Here is a 21237-nt window from a genome sequence, read left to right on the forward strand (position 1 = left end):
CCCTTTAGCTCTGTGTGTCTGGTTGAGCCCCTTCAGTCTCTGTGCCTCAGTTTCTCATCTGTACAATGAGGCTAATAATAGCTGCACCAAACTCATGGAATTATTATGCAGATTAAGGAAAATACTTATAAGAAAATAGCTGCCAGTACATGTCATGTCATTACTCTAAAATATCTCACCTCTCCAGGCTGCCTGGCTGCTTTTGCAGAAGCAGATTCCCCAAGTGTCATGTTATTCAGATTGTGTCCTTTTCAGATTTTCTAGCCAGCTGTTACTGCTTTGATCTTTAATGCTTTATCCCTTCTCCACTCTAAACTCCCCATTTATTTATTTATTTATTTTTGTAAATCTCAGTCAAGTGCCTGTGTGAAGCTTGGCCTTTTCCTAAATTAGTTTCATGATGCTTGAGGATATGCTCCATGGGGCCTGGTGTCCTGTCCACGTGCTGAGGGGGCCTCTTTGTGTTCCCCTCACAATGCTTCCATGTGGTCCTGAGCTGCAGAGAGCATGGTCTTTATACTTTCTTCCTGAAGGGACTGAATAGAACAGTATAAAAGTTGAAATGTTAGAGATTTAAATTTTTTGAGGGGGGGAGGGTGTTTACTGATATAAATCTCTATCTTCTCAAATCCCACATTGGCAAAAGCATGATTGTCAATTGATTATTCCCTTTATATCTCCCATATCTCCCTTAATTCCACCACCCAGGGTTAACACGTTGTTAATGCTGTTAAGCAAACCTTGTGGTTATATGTTCATCCTGACAGAGTCTGAGAAAAGCTGAGGATGCCACTGAGCCCATGCCCCTGCTCAGAGCCTGTGCATAGTAAATGAATGCTAGAGGGAGCTGCTTGCTGAGGACTAGGTGTTGGCAATTGATCTACAAAAGAGGATTACATCTGTGTCATCAGATTTGTTTTTCTTTTCTGTTGAATTTGTGTAAGAATCTTGCTTTCTTTATAATGGTCTTCATTATTCCCTTTTAAGAGAACACCTATCCTTGACTTCAGAAAGTTGGGGGAGGGTTGGGGTGGTGGCTCGGTGGTAGAGCGCTCGCCTAGCATGTGTGAGGCACTGGGTTTGATCCTCAGCACTAAGTAAAAATAAACAAAGGTCCACCAGCAACTAAAAACAATATTTACATAATAAAAGAAAGTTGGGGGAGATAGGAAAAAAGACCGGGTGGGCCATGGGTCATTTAAGACCAATAGGTGAAGGCATGTGTGGAACCTTCATGAGCAAGCACCCTCTGTGTGTCCTGGCTCCCCCGCAGCACTGCTCTGACATTGGGATACACAAACTGGAGGACACTCTTCTTCATCCTGTGCATGAAGTGGGACTTCATGAAACCACATAGCAGGGAAATGTGGAGCTGGAGGCCCAGTGAGGTAGAGGGTGCAGTCACATATATGTTCATGGGAAGCTAGTCAAGGGAGAACACCAAGAGGGCAGAAACGACTGAATTGAGGTTGATATTTCTTCTAAGCCCACAATGAAGAGTGCCAATCCCAACAGGTGAAGATAAAAGGTCTGTGGAAGCACAAAGGAAGAGGGAGTCAGAAGTGCCTTTAGCAAAGGGCTGGGCTTAGGAAGAACGCTCAATGGGTTTATGCAGAGGGAAAAACAAGAGCTAAGCCATAAGTGGTTTGTCTGGTAAAGAGGTAGAAATGATGATTGACTTCAGGATTGGCTCATAGATCAGAGAAAAGTTAGAAGTGGTGGAATAGGGTCAGGTTAGTTGAGCACATTGCTGAAGCATTTGTGTGTTTTATCCTGATACCTACAGGTGCTCACTGTGTGGTCATGACTTACTAAGGAAGAACATATGCTAAGAGCAAGCCTTGGCAAGCCCCTTTTCTTAAAGTCACATCTATACTATTTTTATCTTGTTTTTGTTGGCTCCCCCTAGACCTGGCTAATGTCTGAGCTCCATGTCAAGGTATAATCTAAGATCACATTATGATCCTGCACAACACACAGTGTTCTTACTGGGTCTTCAGTGAGGCTCATCATTAAGCTCATTAATCTGCCTTTAACCCAACGTAACTCTCAAGTGCCTATCTCACATGGTTAGACAGGCAATTATTTATGTCCATGCTAAATTTACTATATGACAGTCTCTTAATGTGCCACCTCTCAGAATAATTTTCTTCATAAAGAAAGTTCAACAAGGGCACACAGAAATCACTTCTTAAATATGCAGTCCTTTGCCCTGCCTTGGACTGTTTACCACATGACTAGAATTTTCATTTTTTAATCTTTCACAATCCCTTCCTGTATTAGGATTTTCCAGAGAAATGAAGCCAACAGGGGATATTTTTTATATATATATATATATATACATACATATATATGCACAAACACACACACACACACACACATATATATATATGCACACACACACACACACACATATATATATATGCACACACACACACACACATATATATATATATATGTATGTGTGTGTGTTTCCTCATGATAAATCTCATAAATATATGAATATATATGAGATTTATTATGAGGAATTATCTCACACATTATGGTGGCAGAGAAGTCCCAGCATCTGCCATTGACAAACCCAGGAAAGCTGGTGGTGTCATTCATTCCCTGACTAGGGGCTTGAGAACCAGGGGTGGTGATAGTGTCAATCCCATTTCGTCCCTGAAAATGAAATGACATGTCCCAGCTCAGTGAGGAAGCAAAAAGACTACATCCTCCTTCCTCCAACTTTCATTCAATGCTACAATGCTACTATACTGGGAACAGTGGCATACACATCTTCTCATCTAGGTACTAATCTCATGCAGAGCTATTCTCTGGACCAGACTTGACATCCTAGCCCAGTCAAGTTGATATACAGAATTCACCCTCACCTTTCCCTTTTCTCAGCAACACCACCCTTCAAAAGATAGTAAAGTATATAAGGCAAGGTAAATGTGCCCCACACTTAGCTTTGATTTACTAACTCACACCACAAACTTGATACACCTTTGTAGGAAGATGTGTAGGTAGTTCCAGAAACAATTACTTTAGAAACAGATGAGGCGTCAAGGATATAATTTCTGTTTCCTGCATGTCTTGATGGCTTCAATTAGAAAACAAAAGAAAAAGAGTAGATACATATCAGCAAGATCATTTTTTTAATCATAAGCAAACTTCCAGGGGTCACTTTGCTCCTCTTATCAGAAATCTTCATTTACTAGAATTTCTGCATATCTTGTCTTTTGATTAGGCATCTCACAAGATGACCTTGGGAGCCCTGCTCTATAACTTTTTAGAGGATGAAAAGTTAAGTACATAAGATTTCATCACAAATTAAACCTTAAACCAAAGATGTTTGGGGAAAAAATTTATATATCATATTTATATTCTGCACAACATTTTTATGACTAACATTTATTGAGTGCTTAGTACATGCTGGGCACTGTGCTAAGTGTTTTATGGGAATCCTCTTACTATATGTCTATAATCTTCACTCAGTTCTACTAGACATAAGTTATTGTTATTCTCATCATAGCAGGAGAGGCCCAGAGACCTCAAAGGACCTGGTTGAGAACACAGTTAAGTTTCAAAGGGAAAAATCACCATCCTCCTAAGTTCAGAATGAATACTTCTAACTACTTTGTGCTAACATTTTTACCTGGTTCACCACTCATCCTTGATACACTAAAGTATCAGTTAATTAGATGCAAGATTAACAAGACTCTTAAAATTGCCAGAGTGTTCATTCCATTAAAAAGAGCCAAAAACTAAAAGCTAAAAAAAAAAAAAAAAAAGATAGAAGTTGTCCCCTCATCACAGTCCTATTTAATCCTCTTCATTGTTGTCCATTGCGGGTGGAATAAAGTCCACACTCCATAGTGGGGTCTACAAAGCATTGTATGAGTCTGGCCTGCTTCTTCAGCCTCATCTTTTACCCATTTCTCCTTGCTCATGAGCTCAAGATCACACAGATAATAAGCAGAGCCAGGATCCAGATTCAGAAAGACTGGCTTTACAACCATAGGCTTTGAAATGCTTTGCTAGTTGGATGAATGGATGGGCACATAGATGGATGAACATGTGCATGGATGGATGGATAGAAGGAAGGGAGGGAGGGAGGAAAGAAAGAAGAATAGATCTATAAATTAGTGGATTAAAGGAGGAAGGAAAGAAAGGGGGTGATCCATTTAATAGAAACTTACATCTTATACCATTAGCCAAACCTAGTATAGTTTTGCATTAGCCTCTGCAGTACTTTCCAGTAAGGTTGGGGTCCCCACCTGCAAAATAACATGCATATATATACTTTATTCACCCAACAGATGAAATCCAACTAAAAGTGAGGTATGGAGAGATAGCCTCTATCCAGCTTCAGAAGCTGATCAAGTTAGGTATAAACAAGTTTGCCTGCATAGATAGGTTATATCATTTTTTAAAATCCATCCAGGAAACCTAGCTACATGAGACACCAGTTTCCTTTTCCAGAGGTGACATACAGGGCAAATGTGGCACAAATTCTGAAAAGCTTACTGAACTCATATGTAGCATATGAAATAGTTAACCCTGTCTTCAACCATCAACTATCCTTAAGTGGTTTACCTATCCATCTATCATCCTCGTACCTACCAAGAAAGAGGGCTACATGCAAGAGAGTATTATGCAACCCCCAGAGGTTCTCTTAGGCCATCCCCCAAACTCCCAATCCCTTCTCCCTTCCAAAGGAACACTTATCCTATTTCCATTATCCTAGATGACTCATGGCTGTTTGGAGCTTTAGATAAAGAGGATCAAATAATGTACTCTTTTTTCTTTTGGTAGGACTCCTTCCCATCAACAGTATATTTGTTTCATGTATTGTGACTGTCATCTCAATATATTTATATTGTGTGTAGCATTTTGAAAAATAATTTCTTTGCAGTAAAGTATGCTGCTATATGAACCATGATTTATTTATCTAATCTACTGCTGGATGCACATTTTGATGGCTTCAAGTTTGGAGCTGTAATAAATACTGCTGCTATGAACATTGATGAACATTTTTTTAGAGCACATTTGTGTGTCTATCTGTTGGGTTTATGCCTTTGGCTCGAGTTATTGTTTCATAGAGTAAGAATGTTTTAACTTTAGTAAATACTGCTAAACTATTTTTCAAAGTGCTTGAGATGCCAGGAGCCTTGGCACATGCTTGTAATACCAGGACATCATGAGGCTGAGGCAGAGGTATCACAAGTTGGAGGCCAGCCTCAGCAACTTAGAAAGACCCTGTCTCAAATAAAAAAGGCTGGGAATGTGGCTCAGTGGTTAAATGCCCCTAGTTTCAATCCCTGGTACCAAAAAAAAATTTTAAGTGGTTGGGCCATTTTGCATGCCCATGATCAGTGTATGATGATTCCATTTGTACTGTAGTATTATCAACAATTAATATGTGTAACCTTTTCACTTTAGCCATTCTAGTGAATGTTCAAAAGTGTCTTATTGTTTAAAGTTGCATTCCTTTATGATTTAAAAAAATATTAATACCTTTACACGTGTTTATCACTAAGATATTCTATTTCTTAAAGTGCATATTACATTTTGCCCATGTTCCTCCTGGGTTGTCATTTTCTTATTTATAGAAATGGCATATTTCTATAAATAAATCAGAATTTCTATAAATTAATAACATATATATACCAGTTCTCTGTCAGATAATGTTGTAAATGTTTTTTTTTCCTATTCTGAGGCTGCCATTTTAATGTATTTTTTGATAAACAGAAATTTTTGCATTTAGTATAATACAATCACACCTTTTCCTTATGGTTGATGGTTTTCTGTTTTAAGAACCTTTTGCCAACTTTAAAGTCTCTTGTTTTAGATAGGAGCCCCATTGTTTTTCCTTTTACACTGAGATCTATAATCCATTTAGAATTGATTTTTGTAGATGGTGTGAGAGAGTCATAAATAATTTCTTCCAGATGCATATACAATTGGCACAACCCAATGTTTTGGAAATCCTCTCCTCCATGGTGCCACTTATGCCATAAATCTAGTGACTGTATATGCAGGTCTTTTTCTCTGGACTCTATTCTATTCCATCATCCTGTTTTTTTAGCTATGTCCCACACTGTCCTTATTGTTGAGGTTTATTTTAAGTCTTTATATTTGGTAGTGTTAAGTCCTCTAAATCTGCCATTTTGGCTAATATTTATTGAGTGCTTATTTTTTCTCAGAGTCACTTTACATTTATATTTAATCCTAACAGTACCTCAATGAGGTAGATGGTATTGTCTTCTTTTTTTGGTACCAGGGATTGAACCCAGGGGCACTTAACCACCAAGCCACATTCCCAGCCTGGTTTTTATAGTTTTTATTAGAGACAGGATCTCTCTGAGTCGCTTAGGGCCTTGCTAAGTTGCTGTGGCTGGGTTTGAACTCAAAATGCCCCTAGCTCACTGGGATTATAGGCGAGCGCCACCATGCCTGGCTTTGTCATTTTTTGTTTGTTTGTTTAAATGAGAATATTGAAGTCCAGAAGAATTTTAAGGTGGTCAAAGTCACCTAGCTGTTCAGTAATGATGCCAAGATTTGCTATCAGGCCAACCTGGCCACAGAACCTCTGCTCTTTTGTTAACACATACTGCCTGCCTGCAATGTGGCCTCATTCACTTTTGCTGAATGGACTGGCTTTTGGTGCTATGTATCTGATTTACAGCCCTAACACTAGTTTGTTTGTTTGGTTATTTTTTTTCCTTCTCTCCATGTCCTCAAATAAATAAATAAGGCACATAGGGAAAGTGAACAATGAAGCATTGGATTAGCTCCTGTGTGTCTTTTCAGTGTAGATTTCATGCTATTTTTAGGCATGGAAAAAGATAGAAAAGTCTATTCAGAGTCCTATTAAACCAGGCTTCAGGAGCTGGGAAGAGCTGGGGAGGCAGGAAGCCTCTGATCCCCTATCCTGAAACAGTGGGGGTGGTGGCTTCTGTATTGGCTAAACTTGAAGGAACTTGAAGTTCTTTGCCCTCACTCTCCTCTTTTCACCTCTTCTGCCTACAAAAGGTTCTGAACTTTTAGCATCTTCCCCCACAGTCCCATCCTTTAAAATCAAACTGTTATGGAATACCAGATCTAAAAATAGAAAACTCAAGGCTTTCTAGGTAGAGTAAGATGATTTTTCTGCAAAGGTATAAATATGCATTTGCATCTGAGAGTTCATAAATATATAATCCAGACTGACCCTAAAACCACAAATAATTCTAATCTGAGTTTCTGTGCTGTGGATTACTAATAAGATTTCATGACTATTCTGGCAATTTTTATGTGTTAAATGCTTTGGGGGATGTCTGATTTACTCCCCTTTTTTTCTGTAATTCATAATTGTACAGCAAAGTGCCCTTTCTATTAGAACTACTTATCTATTTCAAAATGCACCATTTCCAAAGACCATTGCTAGCAAAATAGCTTATAATGCTGTGGTAAAAATATTCTAATTTTCCCAGAGCCTCCTAAATCTGTATCCTACTAGTCATTTCAAAATGGGTTCAATGTCTCTTTTAGCATAACAGGGGTCATAGAAAGCTTTTCAGCATCTAGAAAATTATACGTGTCTTAGAAAATTCTCATGAAAGAACTAAAAGGGTCTGTATTTGCCTGTGTCATTTTGTCATTCTATCCTTAATCAAGTAATTTTCTTATGTAATGGTCTACATTTCGTGGTATGAATAGGTTGAAAGGGTATAAAACCAGGTAACAATTTTCTTATGAAGAGTAAATACTAGCTCATCAACATTTGCTAAGCCTATCAAATACCACTCTGCTGCCTTAATACCCAAAGTGAAATGTGTAGCGGTTCTGTCAATAAAGGAAATCATAGTTAAGCGACTAAAGTTCAGTGCAGGCACAGTCTCCAAATTCTATTAAGTTTGATGGACGCTAGAGTATTAAAAATACATGATCTAATCTGTGTGTGTGTGTGTGTGTGTGTGTGTGTGTGTGTGTACAGACACATGGGATTTTAGACTTGGCAGGAACCTTAGAAATCCACTGCTCTACCTCATTTATAGCTGAGCTGAAATGAACTTCTCAAAGTTGCAGGGCAACTCCTGATCCCATTCTTCATACTCCTCTTTTCGTATTTAGCTGTAACTCTGCAGCATCCCTGTCTTCTGAGTCTCTCCTAACAATACCTGTTTCACTTCATATTATCCTTTGGAAGAGGAATGAACCTGCTTTGACAAGTGCTATGATTAGGATGTGGTTTGTAACCCAAGTGTTCTTGTGTTGGAGGCTTGGTTCCCAGTTGTATTAAGAAATGCCGGGACCTTTAAAAGGTGGAACCTAGCAGAAGCTAGTTAGGTCATTAGAGACATGCCCTTGGAAAGATTTAATGCTCGTGTCTTGAAGGGAGTTCATTCCCTTATGAATTTTTATAAAAGAGCAAAGCTGGTCCCCAAATCTCTCTGACTTTCTTTCTTACCATGTGATCTATCCCTCTAGCACACACTCCCACAGTTATTCCATCTGCCATGTTGTGATATAGCCAAAAGGCCTTCATCTGAGCCAGCAGATTCAGGTTCCAAGGTCTTGGATGTTCAAAACTGTGAACTAAATAGGCCTCTTTCTCTTTACAAAGAACCTCGCCTCAGGCATTTTGTTATAGAAATAGAAAATGGACTAATACAACAACAAAATGCTACATAAATGTACTGCATTCTTGTTTTTATTTTTTAAACCTATAGTGTAGGTTATAGTTGCTTTCAAAGCTGGCCTACTTCTAAATAAATTAGATGTTAGCAAATTAATAGAATCCATTCTACACTGAACTCTGAAAATATCTTTATATTCCAGACTTAAAAGACCAGTGAGTTGATTCTTTTTTTATAAAGCAGAATCTCATTGTGTTAAAAATAGTGTGCTTAAAAACAATTTGATTTTTAAAATGTCTTACTATTTTTGTCTCATTGAAAGCTTCTCTCTAAATTTCATTTATAAAATCATTGCTTGCTAATTCTTTTCTTTTTCTCAATAAGTGTTGTTTTCTATTAAAAGCACAATAAATCTTACCTTCCTCGTTTTACTTGTGTATTTTTTAAACCCTCAAATGAAGGACACTGTTCTTAAGACACAGTATGTCCCTGTAATCCAACATGAGTTCACATTTATAAATGGGTAGGCTGGGACAGAGTTCACTTGATAAATGTTGCACCGAATGATCCTCATAGTTCAAAGCATTAAGCCATAAAGACAGTTACTCCTCCCATCCTCACAGCAACCTTATAAAAATTCATGTTATTGCTGTCCCCAGTTTTCAGATGAGAACTGAGGCACAGAGAGGTGAAATTACTTGCCCAGGCAACTCATTTGGGGGTAGTAGAGCCAGAACTCAAGCCTCAGTAGTCTAGCTTCTGGCATCCTTGTGCCCTAGCTACCACGATCATCTCCTGAGTGAGTGATTTTGCCTTTTCTGACAGTGCTTACCTACAAATGGATCAGATTATCTGAACAGTCCCTTCCTGCAAAATGCCCTTCAATCTTAAATATCTGCATTTTGAAAGTTTTGGAGGAAAGACAGCAGTACTTAATACTTTATCCTGATGTCTAATAGAGACAGAGTTCACTGAGAAACAGAATGAGGAAACAGGGGAACATCACAACGATGATGGGTTTTGGAGCCAAGTGGATCCAAGTTGCAATCCTGCTTTTATGGTTCGTAATCCATGCAACCTTGAGCCTCCCCTGCTTAAATATCCTATTTCTAACATTAAAAAAAAGGAAGATTAATAACAGCTCTCTCTTGAGTGCTTGTTGCAATAAATGACCATAATTTACATAGAATCTGCCATCCAGCACCTGGCCTGTGGTCACAGGCAGTGGTGTTGTTGGCGTTGGTACTGTTATCACTGGGCCAGGTGTCCTCAATCAGCAGGCGCTGGCTTTGTACTTGCTGGGAGCCCCATTGGACTGCAGGTCACAATCTGGGTTTCTGTTGAAAGAGATGACAGGAGATCCAGGAGAGTGGGTGGAGAAATTAATTTTCAAAGCAGCCACCACAAAGAAATGCCCGGGGCTCTTGATGTCAATGAAAGCAGGAAGGCTGCTGCTGGGTCAGCTAAATTGTGGGTTTCAAGCTTGCACTTGGGGCCACCTAAAAGAAGCTCATGATGGATGGTTTTATTTCTCCAAGTTTCACCTTCCTTATATATAAAGTGAGGATGCCATGATGCCTGCCTTCCAGGGATGGTTGAGATAGTACCTGGAGGAGCCCTGGCACCTAATGTGCAGCCAGCTAACACGCCTGTTATTAATGAGGTTAATTCCTCCCTCTTCACCCAAGCAAGAATGGGGCTTGTGGGTCTCAGTTTCGCCTGGCAATCTCAGCTCCAGTAATCCCATAAACATTTTATCTGGGGCATAAAGTACACACATAATCACACTTGGTCCCAAAATGATTCTGTGATAATGTGATTAATAACGAGTTCTTGGACGGTAATAGTGTTTTAAGGTGCTTCTGTAGACTTGTAAATTTCATTGGCTTCAGTGCTTATGAAAGTGAGACTGACAGCTCATTGCCCAGGGCAGCAAACAGCACAATTTGCCTGTGTTGATGTTCCAAGTTCCCTAAATAGCTTTGTGTCTCAGGTCAAAACTTCACATTTGCCAGTGTCTCACTGCCAGTAACCCAGGCTGGGGAAGAGGGTGACTTGTGTGTTCTTGCTTCTAATTGCTGAGATATGAACACACTTGACTAGGAATTAGGGGAAATGTCACACAGTCACCCATGATCCTGAAACTACTGTGCTGATATAGGGTTCATGTCATTGTCCCCGCCTCCCGGTGTATCTGTGTTAACTTTTATCCTCTCTAAAGCTCTTTCCCATGAATTGTGTCATTTGATCCTTGAAAAAGCCTAGGGAAAAGGCACAGGAGATTTCATTTCTATTTTCTAGTTAGGAAAATCCAGACCCAGAAAGGAAAAGGGTTTCGCTTCTGATTGGCATGGACAGAACTTATGAACCTAAATCTTGTGTGCTCAAACCCTTTCTCCATGACTGCATATAGCAGTTGACCTTTGCCCTTAGCTGTCTGGGACAAAATAGCATTGCCTTGTATTCAGATCTGGTTGTGCCTTTCAGGGTGAGCTGTACAAACACATACCCATTTGCGACTGTTTGAGGATGTTCAGAGTTCTGGAATCCACTATATTCAGAAAGTTTGAAGAGAGGCGATTTGGGTATGCAACAACTTTAGCTGTGCCAGAGCATAGCGTGTTCCCCTTAGATCTGGTCAGGGTTCATCCAGCTTCCAGGGGCCTGTACCAGAGTCTTCTCTATGAGTGGAGCTGCTGTGCATCCACATAGTAGGCACCAGGGCTCTCCCCAACCGAAAGTCTCTTCTCTTCACTCTACTTCGACCCTTCCCCCTTCTCTCTTGGACTTCCAATGCCTGAAATTTCACCATCCTGGGCCTTGAGGACTAATTGATCTTTAGAGATTCCAAATAAAATAAAAACACTTACACTATATGTAACAGCATATATATTTGTTTGGGGTGGGTTGGATTACAAAGCCTAGTTCCTTGAGCTCTGCAATGTTCTTGTGACTAGTAAGGGACCTTACAAAGACCAAATGAGGTGTCATATGCATAAAAGGGCTGTGAAAGTATAAGCTTGGCAGGTGACACAGATCCAGGGAGGGGCTTGGGCCCTGGTTTGAGGAGGAGGAGGAGGAGGAGGAGGAGGAGGTGAGAGGTGGCCAGACCTAGAGCCCAGGGCACTGAATCTTACCTGAAAAAGCTTACCAGGGGTGGGCTCATATGCAATTTTGACTGATTGCAAGGCTGGACCCAATGCAGCCTTCACAGCCATTTTGTTTGCTCTGACCTCCAGCCATCTGTGCCTGGGAATGTAAAACAAATGGTTAATGGCATCAGATGGTTAATGATCACAAATGTCCCCTCCTCACTGCCATAAAAGGAAAAAGAGCCCCCTGGAGACACAATCACGGATGCTATTTCCAAAGTTGGAATTAATTGTGTATTCAAGAAAGCCCATCTTCTGCCAGTCATTCTGTTAAGAAAGGGGAAATTAAGGGTGATGGAGGCACTATGCCCAAGGGGGCAACTGGAATAATCTCTATAAGGTCAAAAAGGCACATACAGGGCTCATATTCAACATGGTCTTGAAACAAAGCCATAAGGTCTGTGTCCTGGAGCTGACGTTCTTTAGAAAAAAATATATGCTGAAGTATAGGTCTGCCAATCTGACCTTAAACTTCTTTGTTTTATGAGGGCTAGCCTTTGATTGCCTTTTTAAAATCCCTTTTGTCCATGGCCGCTTAAGTAAAGATGCTGTCCTTGTCTCTCTTTGGGGAACCTGCCTGTGGTTGTTTCACTGTTCTAAAACTTCCTCATTTCCCATCTCCTTCCTCTAGCTAGTGAGACCTGCAATGACTTCCACCCGATGTTCTTCACCCACGACAGATCCTTTGAGGAGTTTTTCTGCATCTGTATCCAGCTCCTGAATAAGACATGGAAGGAAATGAGGGCAACTTCTGAAGACTTCAACAAGGTAAAGTGGGTGTTGGGCAGAGGAAGGGGCTCCCCATCTTGTTAGAGGGGCATCATCCTCAACCTATAGTATGGTCTCTCAGCTGTCTGGAGAAGGTGGTGGGCAAGGCAAGAGAAAGAAGAAGACTGCAGCTTTGGGTTGCTGCAACAATGACAGCAACCTCTGGGTATAAGCAGATTTGTCCCTTTTGTTTAAGTCAGAATCCCCTGGTAGAGACCCTTTCTTTTCAACTTTGTCAAGGTGAACTTATCACTTTGTGGCTTTAGTTTGGGATGTCTTGTCAATACTATAAGATTAATGGGGAGGGTGCCCTTCCTCCACCTGTCAAGTAGACAAGTACAGAGCCAATCGGATCAGGAAGACAGCCTTGTCTTAGCCATTTGTCTCTTTGTGGATTATGGAGGTGTTGAGATCATCTGCCCTGTGCTTTGTTAAAAAGAATTTTTATTATGGGCTGGGGGTGTGGCTCAAGTGGTAGCACTCTCGCCTGGCTTGCTTGCGGCCCGGGTTCGATCCTCAGCACCACATACAAACAAAGATGTTGTGTCCACTGAAAACTGAAAAATAAATATTAAAAATTCTCTCTCTCTCTCTCTCTCTCTCTCTCTCTCTCTCTCTCTCTCTTTAAAAAAAGAGTTTTTATTAAAGGAAAGGTATTTTTCCAGGGAATTGTATAGGTTTTTGTGGAGCATTCTTGGTTTATAAGCATTGAATCCTTTGCACTGTGCTGTTGTTTGGTTTTTCTGTGGTATGATTTCACACAAGAGCGCAACTTTCCCATATCCATCCATATGTGAATGTCAAGTAAAGAGAGAGAGGTGTTGACCAACCTAAAGGAAACAGAAGCAAAGTCCATGCTTTTAGAGATAAATAAACTCTATATCCTTCAATAAAAGCCCTAGGAATAATAATACTATGACTAATAACTGTTTTTAGGACTGGATCAGTCATATGCTGGCCTTTAATGCCTTAGATATGCTATTATAAATGGCTCTGGTATGGTTGGCCCCCCGCACGCAAGCCCATTCACCCAGTACTATGAATATAACCTAAGAGTCTAAGAATCTGGTCTCATACTCACACTCTGGGGCCTTTGTGGGCTGTGGCTTGAAGCATAACCTATCTGAATTCCAACTGCACTTAATGATCTTGTTAGTCTTTGCCTCCCTGTCTCCTTATCTCTAAATTTCTGTCTCATCCTTCCTTTCTGCTGCATTTCTAGTGTGTGGCATCTTGACTTAACACTGGTTGCAGGCAAAGAATCAGGAAAAGGACTCTATCCTTAGGTTCTAACCTGTCTCCCTCAACATAGGGATCTCATCATCTGCCTTTATGGATGTACACCATTCTGTCTCAGTCGTGTCTGCCATCTTTCCTTTGCACCTCAGGCCACCTATTGATTTCACTGAATTAGACCTTAGTGATGCTCCTTTATGGAGCACACTGCTTGATCTAGAAGCTACAGTCCAGAGCTTCCATGTGCCTAAGCAGCTATGCCAGAGGACAGGCATGACTCAAGGAGCACAGGGAAGGAAAGAAGCCCATTACTTCTCCTGTGATTATAACTGAACCTCTTCAGTGTACTTAAGTTGATTATGGGAGACTCTGCAATTTGGTGCAAATCATCTACAGGATAGTCTTCATCTAATCATGCCAAAAAAAAAAAAGGAGGAGATATACATTAATAGTCTTTGAAAGTGGCTACAGCCTCTTTGTCCTGGATCAGTTCCTCTCCGCAAGGGCTGGGTTGTGAAATACTTCTAGTCCTCAGCCTTATGTGTGAGGACATGTGCTTCTCCAGGGCAAGGAGACCCCACCAGCCAGCCCGTGTCTTGGTGTCAGTCAAGAGTGGATATCAAAGAAGGGTCAGAGATAGGAAAGACAAGGGAATTTAATTTTCTACATTAAATATTTTTTTTTTTTGCTTTGTCTTCCTGGTTACTTTTGTGACCAGAAAAGTGCAACCATTATATGAATAGTTATCACATATGTTTCATTTTCTATTGTTGCTGTAACAAATTACCACGAATTTAGCAGCTTAGACAATACAACTTTATTATCTCACAATTCTATAGTTCAGAAGCCAAAAATGTGTTTTGCTGGGCTAAAATTAAGGTGTCAGCAGAACTGTGTTTCTTTCTGGAAGCTCTCAGGGGGAAGCTAGACTTTTCCCATCTTCTAGAGGCTGCCTGCCTTCCTCAGGCTGTGCCCTGTTTCTCCATCTTCAAAGCCAGAAGCTGCAGGTCCAGCCTTTCAGATGGCCCATCACTGTGGTCCCTCTTCAGCCTTGGCCATCCACTTTTAAGGACCCTTGTGATTACATTGAATTTAGATAATCTGGGATCATCTCTTTGTCTTAAGATCAGCAGATAACAAACTAAATTCCACCTGCAATTTAATTCCCCTATGCCATATAAGGTAACATATTCACAGGTTCTGGGAGTTGGAACAGGGCATCCTTGAGACCATTATTCTGTCCATCACAGCATACATTTTATTAGTAGCTATATTTGATTTTTAGGTGTGTATATCAATTTAAATTAATGAAATTTGGACGAGACGAGCCTTTTGTTTTTCTTTTTGTGGGCAGTATAATCTCACTTATGGTGTTCTGCCAGTGGCTGCTCAAATCCAAACATATTTATGTCCCTTTTCTTTTATGTCCCTGTTCTGCCTCCACTAGCCTTTTTAACAAAGAAGGGCCCTGTGTAAGAGTCACTAGTTCAGTTTAAAGTTTGTCTTTCTAATTTTTTTCCTTCCACCTGCCTATCAGCCACTGTTCTGCTTTACTCCATAATAAATTGAAGAGGAGAGAAGTGCTGAAATTGAAATCAGTTCACTTTTCTTCTTGTTATTAACTTGATAGCAGAGGAGATTGAATTTAGGAACAAATAGGGACTTGGAGTTACTGGTCGATTTAATGTTTTTCTTGTTCCCTAAGACTGTCCAAATTTGAATTCAGAAATATCTTAAAAGATCCAACATGAAACAATTTCTTTTGAACTTTCTTGGACACCATCTCAGGCTCTTGCCACTTTGAACAGAGTATGAAAGGCAGATACATTGTCAACTCTGAGATCCAGGGCTCTGTGAGAAGGGCTCACTCATCTGCCTTCCTGGGTTCCTCAATGGAGAAGCAGTCCCCTGCAACTCAAAATTTTAATTTATCCAGTAAACTATATGAGTCTGTCCAGGGAAGGAACAGCTCCTGCAACCGCTTTGCCTGGGACATCAATTTGCAGATATCTGATGCATGGTTAATGCTGCAGCTAGAAAAGAATGTTTGGAAAAGCAGCTGTCTTCTGCTCTTCCAGGCTTTGGAAGTAGCAGATGGGATGTTTTTTATTTATATAAGAGAAGTAGAATTGGAGAGTGATTAAAATATTTATGCTTTGAAAAGTACTTTCTTTCAGTTTTTCAATATAGCCGTCTGCAGAATAATCCATTGATTCAGACCATTGAGTTTGTATTCTATGTTTTTGCCTTTTATTACCAATATTTTAGAGCATGCATTATTCATTTTTATGGGCATTAGAGAAGAGCTAAACTGCAGCTGGTTACCTCGACACACAAGTGGCCCCATAATCATTTCATGGAAGCCTTCATTTTTGAGAATAGGAAAGAGGACACAAGTGATATGGAAATTTCAGGTACAGGAATCTCATTTAAAGCTCATGTGGCTGACTGCTCCCTGTTAAAAATTCTAACAAGAGTATACATGTAAAAAATAGATCTCTGGGAATCTGTGTTTCTCAACCTTGACTGTGCATTAGGATCATCTGGGGCCTGTTATCAGACCCAACTGCACAAAGAAAAATTAACCCATGGGGTAGGGACAAAGCTATCAATGAGTATTTTCATTAAGGCAGATTTGCTCCCTATTGGTGATTTGTGTCAACAGAATTACCATCAGCTCAGTAGGAAAAAAAAAAAAAAAAGAATTACCATCAGCTGCTGCATGGGACATGTATCACCAACTAGGGCAGATTGTGTACATGGATAGGGTAGCATGTCTGTTGGTCTGTAAGAAGCAATTTTAATCCTCATTCTGCTACTCAGAAAATTAATGAAAAATAAAAAAATAAATGGAGACTGGGATCCCATCACCCTCTCCTATGGTGGGACAATATTAAATGGAAGTAATAAATGTAAAAATGCTTTGAGGAAGTAAAGAGTCATATGCAGGTGGAAAGCGCTCTTTTCTTAATCACAAGATCAATCCTGCCTATGAAGTATGAGTAAATTGCCCTTTTCAAAAGAAGACTTATTTTGTCCATTATGTTAAAAAGAAAAAGAAAAGTGAAGCTGTCTATAATTCCCATATTAAGTTCTGAACTGAATTAATAACCCATTTAACTTTGGCAAAAAAAAAAATAGGCTCTAAGCTTAAATGTTCATGGATGTTGGCACGATCTTCTTTCAAACCACTTTATTAAGTACTTTTGTTTCTCATGAGTAGCAGCCTAAAAATCAGCAGGTCTCACGATTCTCTTGTACTTTATGGCTGACCAGAATGAAGGCCTCTCCAACAACCACCTACTGTCTGGGGTAGCTGAGTCTTTTTAGAGACCATCAAAATACTTGTTTGTAGTATTGGTGCTACTTTAGACTATCAAATCAACGTTGTAAACCAAGATCACATGACTTTGCCACACTTTCAAATTACCAAAATGGAAGAAACTAGTGATTTGAAAAATGTAGTCATTCTAGTACAAAAAGACGATTTTGAAACTTTATCCAGTGGTATAATAAGCTAAGTACACAGGATGGGGTTAGAATCTCAGGCTTGCAGATGAGAAACCATCCCTGCTTAAAAAAGCAAAGACTGTGCAATGGGGGAACCCAGGCCCAACAAAGACGCAGCTGCCCCTGGCCAGCTCAGATGAGCTTCTTCCGAGTCAATGGGAGAAAAATCTCAATTAGCAAGAACTGGAGATCAGGCCAGAAGAAAAGAACCTGAGAAATCTTCTGGAAAAGTATCCATAGAAAATTACTGCCAACTGGTCACATCTAGTGGATTACGGTGTGGTATAAAAAGGGATCACATTTAAAACTTTAAAGGCAGCAAAGGCATGAATAAAATAGGAGAATATGTTTGCTCTTGAAGCTGCTTTCAGCTTACTGACTTTCTGTGCATGCTTTTCAAGGGACAATTACACATTCAGGAGTCCCCTTCCTACGCCAGCTCAACTTCATAGCGGTGCAGACAGCGCTCTGTTGGTTAGCTGAGCTGGCCCAGGGAATGAAAGGTGGTCTGTAAATCTCGCCATGAATAAACATGAATCTCCGAATTTGCATGAGGCAGGTGACTGTAAAATATCTTGGAGCAAGTTATGAAAGGAAGCTCTGTGTGTCTGTGCCCAGGGGAAGCTGGGAGGACTCAGAGTTGTTTATCTTCATTAGAATTCCATCGAGTGCTGCTGTTATTGATCTGAACTGGGCCTGGTGTGCCTAATAAAGTAGGTGTACGTTTTAATTGAAACATGAATATTTAAGTAGAGGAGAAGTCTTTTAAAGAGCCCTGATGTTGTACGATGAGGTTATCCATTTTTCAACTGTCGAGACCATTAACTAGTATTTATTCATAAGGCTTTTCAAGCTTCACACAGGTCTTTGGGGTTGCTGCACGGGCAGACCTCTGGAAGCAAATGCCTTATGTGAAGAGATTTATTTTTTTTCCTTTGATGTTTCCCATTGAATAGATAGCAAATGGTTTTGTGTGTGTTTGCACTTAAGCAGCTCATTTAAGGTAGCATTAGCCTTTTTCTCATGGACTTTGACACTTTCTGTTAGACAAACGATGGAGTTATGTCCCCTATAGTCCTCATCTGTAACAATTATACTAGCCAGAGGCAGATGACCAAGAGTGACTTCATTAATTTACCTTTTTTTAAAAAAAAAATAGGTATTTGTTTAAATAGATTCCAGTGTGTAGGCTTTAGAAAATGAAATATATTCATAACAGGTAACATAGGTCAGGCCAAGTGTGAAAGGCCCCTGTGCTATAGAACAGAATTTCTCAACCTCTTGCATTACCAACCTGTCCCCACCCCCAGGAGCCTTTTTAGACATTTTATCCCCCTAATCACCTTCCTCTTAAAATTGTTATATGTTTGTGTTATGGACGTTTATCTGTGCTTTAGACATATAAAGAATGGATTTTATTGCCCCTCCAAGAACCAATTTTCATCCTCCTAAGGTTGAGATACTCCTCCCTCCTTGATGAAGCAAGGCTAAGAGCCATCAGGAAGACCTGGTGGCAGTGCCAGGTTGACCCCTCACAAGCAGCATGACCTTGAACATTTCCTTTAACCAACAAGTCCCTTCTCATCTGTACACTGGTAAAAGCAATAATAATAATGGTATTTCCCAGAGTCACTGTGAGGAGAGACCTCCTAAAGTTTGCTTTGCAAATGGTCCCATACATATGATATTAATCTCACCAGATATTAATCTCAAAACCTAAATTGGCAGTACTCTGCACTTGGTACTACAGTGTAATTTGCTGCTTTGAGTTCCCAAGATAGATTGTTCAACTCCGTAGAAATAAAAATTTTCTCCTACCATTGAAGTTAGGTTGGATCCCTGAACAATTTTGACCACAGTGGAAATCAACTCCTAAGTGAGGGAACCCTCATGTTTATTTATGAGCACACCCACAGTCCTCTGCAGGTGACCCAAGGCTGGACACTGTAGATTAAAGAGCCAGGTCCTCTCTTCTAGCTGGATAACCTTGAACAAGGGCTCAGCCCTCTCAGCTTCAGATTTCCTCATCTGTGAGATAGAAACAGGGACATTACCCATGGCTAGAATGGTCTGAACCTTCATGTACCGGGCATATAAACTGCTTGGCTCAGTTCAGGCCTGGAGCCAGCACCAGTCAATGGTAATGTTGAGCTGGGAGAAGACGGGGTGACACAGGATTCTAATTGCCTCTGTAAAAGGAAAAGGATCTTTATGGCAATGCTAATGCAGGCAATCTAGGAAAGGTAGACAAGCTTCCCCCTTGGATTTAGGGCAGCTAACTTAATGGAGCTCCCATCATGGTGGTCCCAGATGTGCACACCCATGCAACATTTATGAGGCACATAGAGGTGACCCTAAAAGGGATCTATTCCCAGGGGCTTTGCACCACCCCTCCTCCCACTCGATGCTTGCATTCACAAAGGAAAACATGTGAAGACCCACAGTTATCGAGGAAGGTTTAGATTTTCTTGACCTGTTCCTGTAGTTGCCATAAAAATGGTTAAACGGTTTAAAATTTGCTTAAAATTTAACTGTGAACTTTAGTTGGTCAAAATCATTGCTAAAAGTTTTTGCTTTCTGATCATTATCTGTAATGACACAAATGTGCACATTTGTGTAAATGTGCACATTTAAACAAATTGTGCTTACCATGAGTAAGTATAAAATTTGAACAAGAGGGACAACAGTAAAAAATATGTGGGGAGTGTTCCTTTGTGATAGAGGTCTGGCAGAGTTTGCAATACTTAAGTCTTTCTAGAACTGGTTTATCTTCCTTTGCATGTATAACAGGAGCTAAATTGAGACTTGCCAGTTATGAGAAGGAAATAATTGTTAGTCTCTTTTGCTGGGCAGCAAGGTGATATGCCAATCCCTTGGTTCAATTTCAGACCATCCCTGAACATAGGAATAAAGACTGTTCTCCAAGTGAACTGCTTTACATAGCTGTCTATTCATTGACTTCTGAAACTTCTTTCCCTTTTATTAACTCCACTTTGGGGCTCTGTGCAAGTTGTTAACAGGTTCCTATGATCTGAATTTCAGATTCCATTGTGGATTATACAAGGGATTTGATAATGGCACAGAAACCATTTTTCAGTATATGTCCAATTAAAAGGAAATTACCTATATTTTAAGTAATGGATAATGAGGACTGAGGCATTTTAAATTAAAGGGTGGATAGGAATGAATTGTTTAGTTAAGAAGGGTGTATTAGGTGGGGATCTCTGATAAAATATAAGTCCTCATTGATTTAAAAAAATATTTATCTTGTTATTACAAAGTAAATTATGTTAAATGGGAGGTTGGGAACGCACCACTAGAAACAGATCTGTTTCCTACAGAACAGAAAGAAGAGCATATAGGAGCCAGCTGAGGGTACTAGATGAGATGGGTGGAGGATTGAGGGCAAAGAGGATTCCAGGATAAGATGAGATGAGGAAACATAATGAATGAGTGGGACCAGAAGCCATTTGCAACAAGTTTAAAACAAGTGAGAAAATCCCAACTGAAATCTCCTAATATCCTCTGCAAAAATGCCAGACCTGGGAGGTCAGGAGTTTAAATATATATTTAATTTTTTAAATATGCATTAAATATTTAAGTGCTAATTTGCCTTGCTTAAATGTCTGTGCAGATTTTTCAAAATCATGCTTCCGTATCTGCGAAACAATGAAGTTATCGGTAAAGATTATCCACTTTATCTTTGCCAAACATGACCTGAAACACTGGTCTCCCTTATTCAACCCCGACACTGGCTTGTCTGCTCCATCATCAGGCACAGGGCTAAGCCACTGAGTGGAAACAGGTCAGAAGTGTGCCTTGAAAGGAAGGTTAAATTTTCCAGCTTTTTCTCCAGCTCTTTCATGGCAGTTGTTATGGGGAGAAAAATGAATGTTGAAATTTGAATTTGTGATATGAGGTTTCCAGATTGCTAGTCCCCCTCCACTTCTCTTTCTTTTGTT

At 40.0% G+C, this 21237-nt stretch overlaps 1 protein-coding gene across 4 annotated transcripts in view; it reads left to right on the forward strand.

Moving 5' to 3' along the window:
- Positions 1 to 21237, forward strand: part of ELMO1 (engulfment and cell motility 1) — a 562967-nt gene that overhangs the window by 391579 nt on the left and 150151 nt on the right. For all 4 annotated transcript variants that reach the window (XM_081286788.1, XM_081286787.1, XM_081286789.1 and 1 more), the window contains one exon: positions 12393 to 12529. In XM_081286788.1, the coding sequence (XP_081142914.1) occupies positions 12393 to 12529 (137 nt within the window). The remainder of the gene's footprint in view (positions 1 to 12392; positions 12530 to 21237) is intronic.

This window comes from Spermophilus citellus, assembly GCF_964194105.1.
Source record: "Spermophilus citellus genome assembly, chromosome: 3".
In the NCBI taxonomy this organism is placed as follows: domain Eukaryota; kingdom Metazoa; phylum Chordata; class Mammalia; order Rodentia; family Sciuridae; genus Spermophilus; species Spermophilus citellus.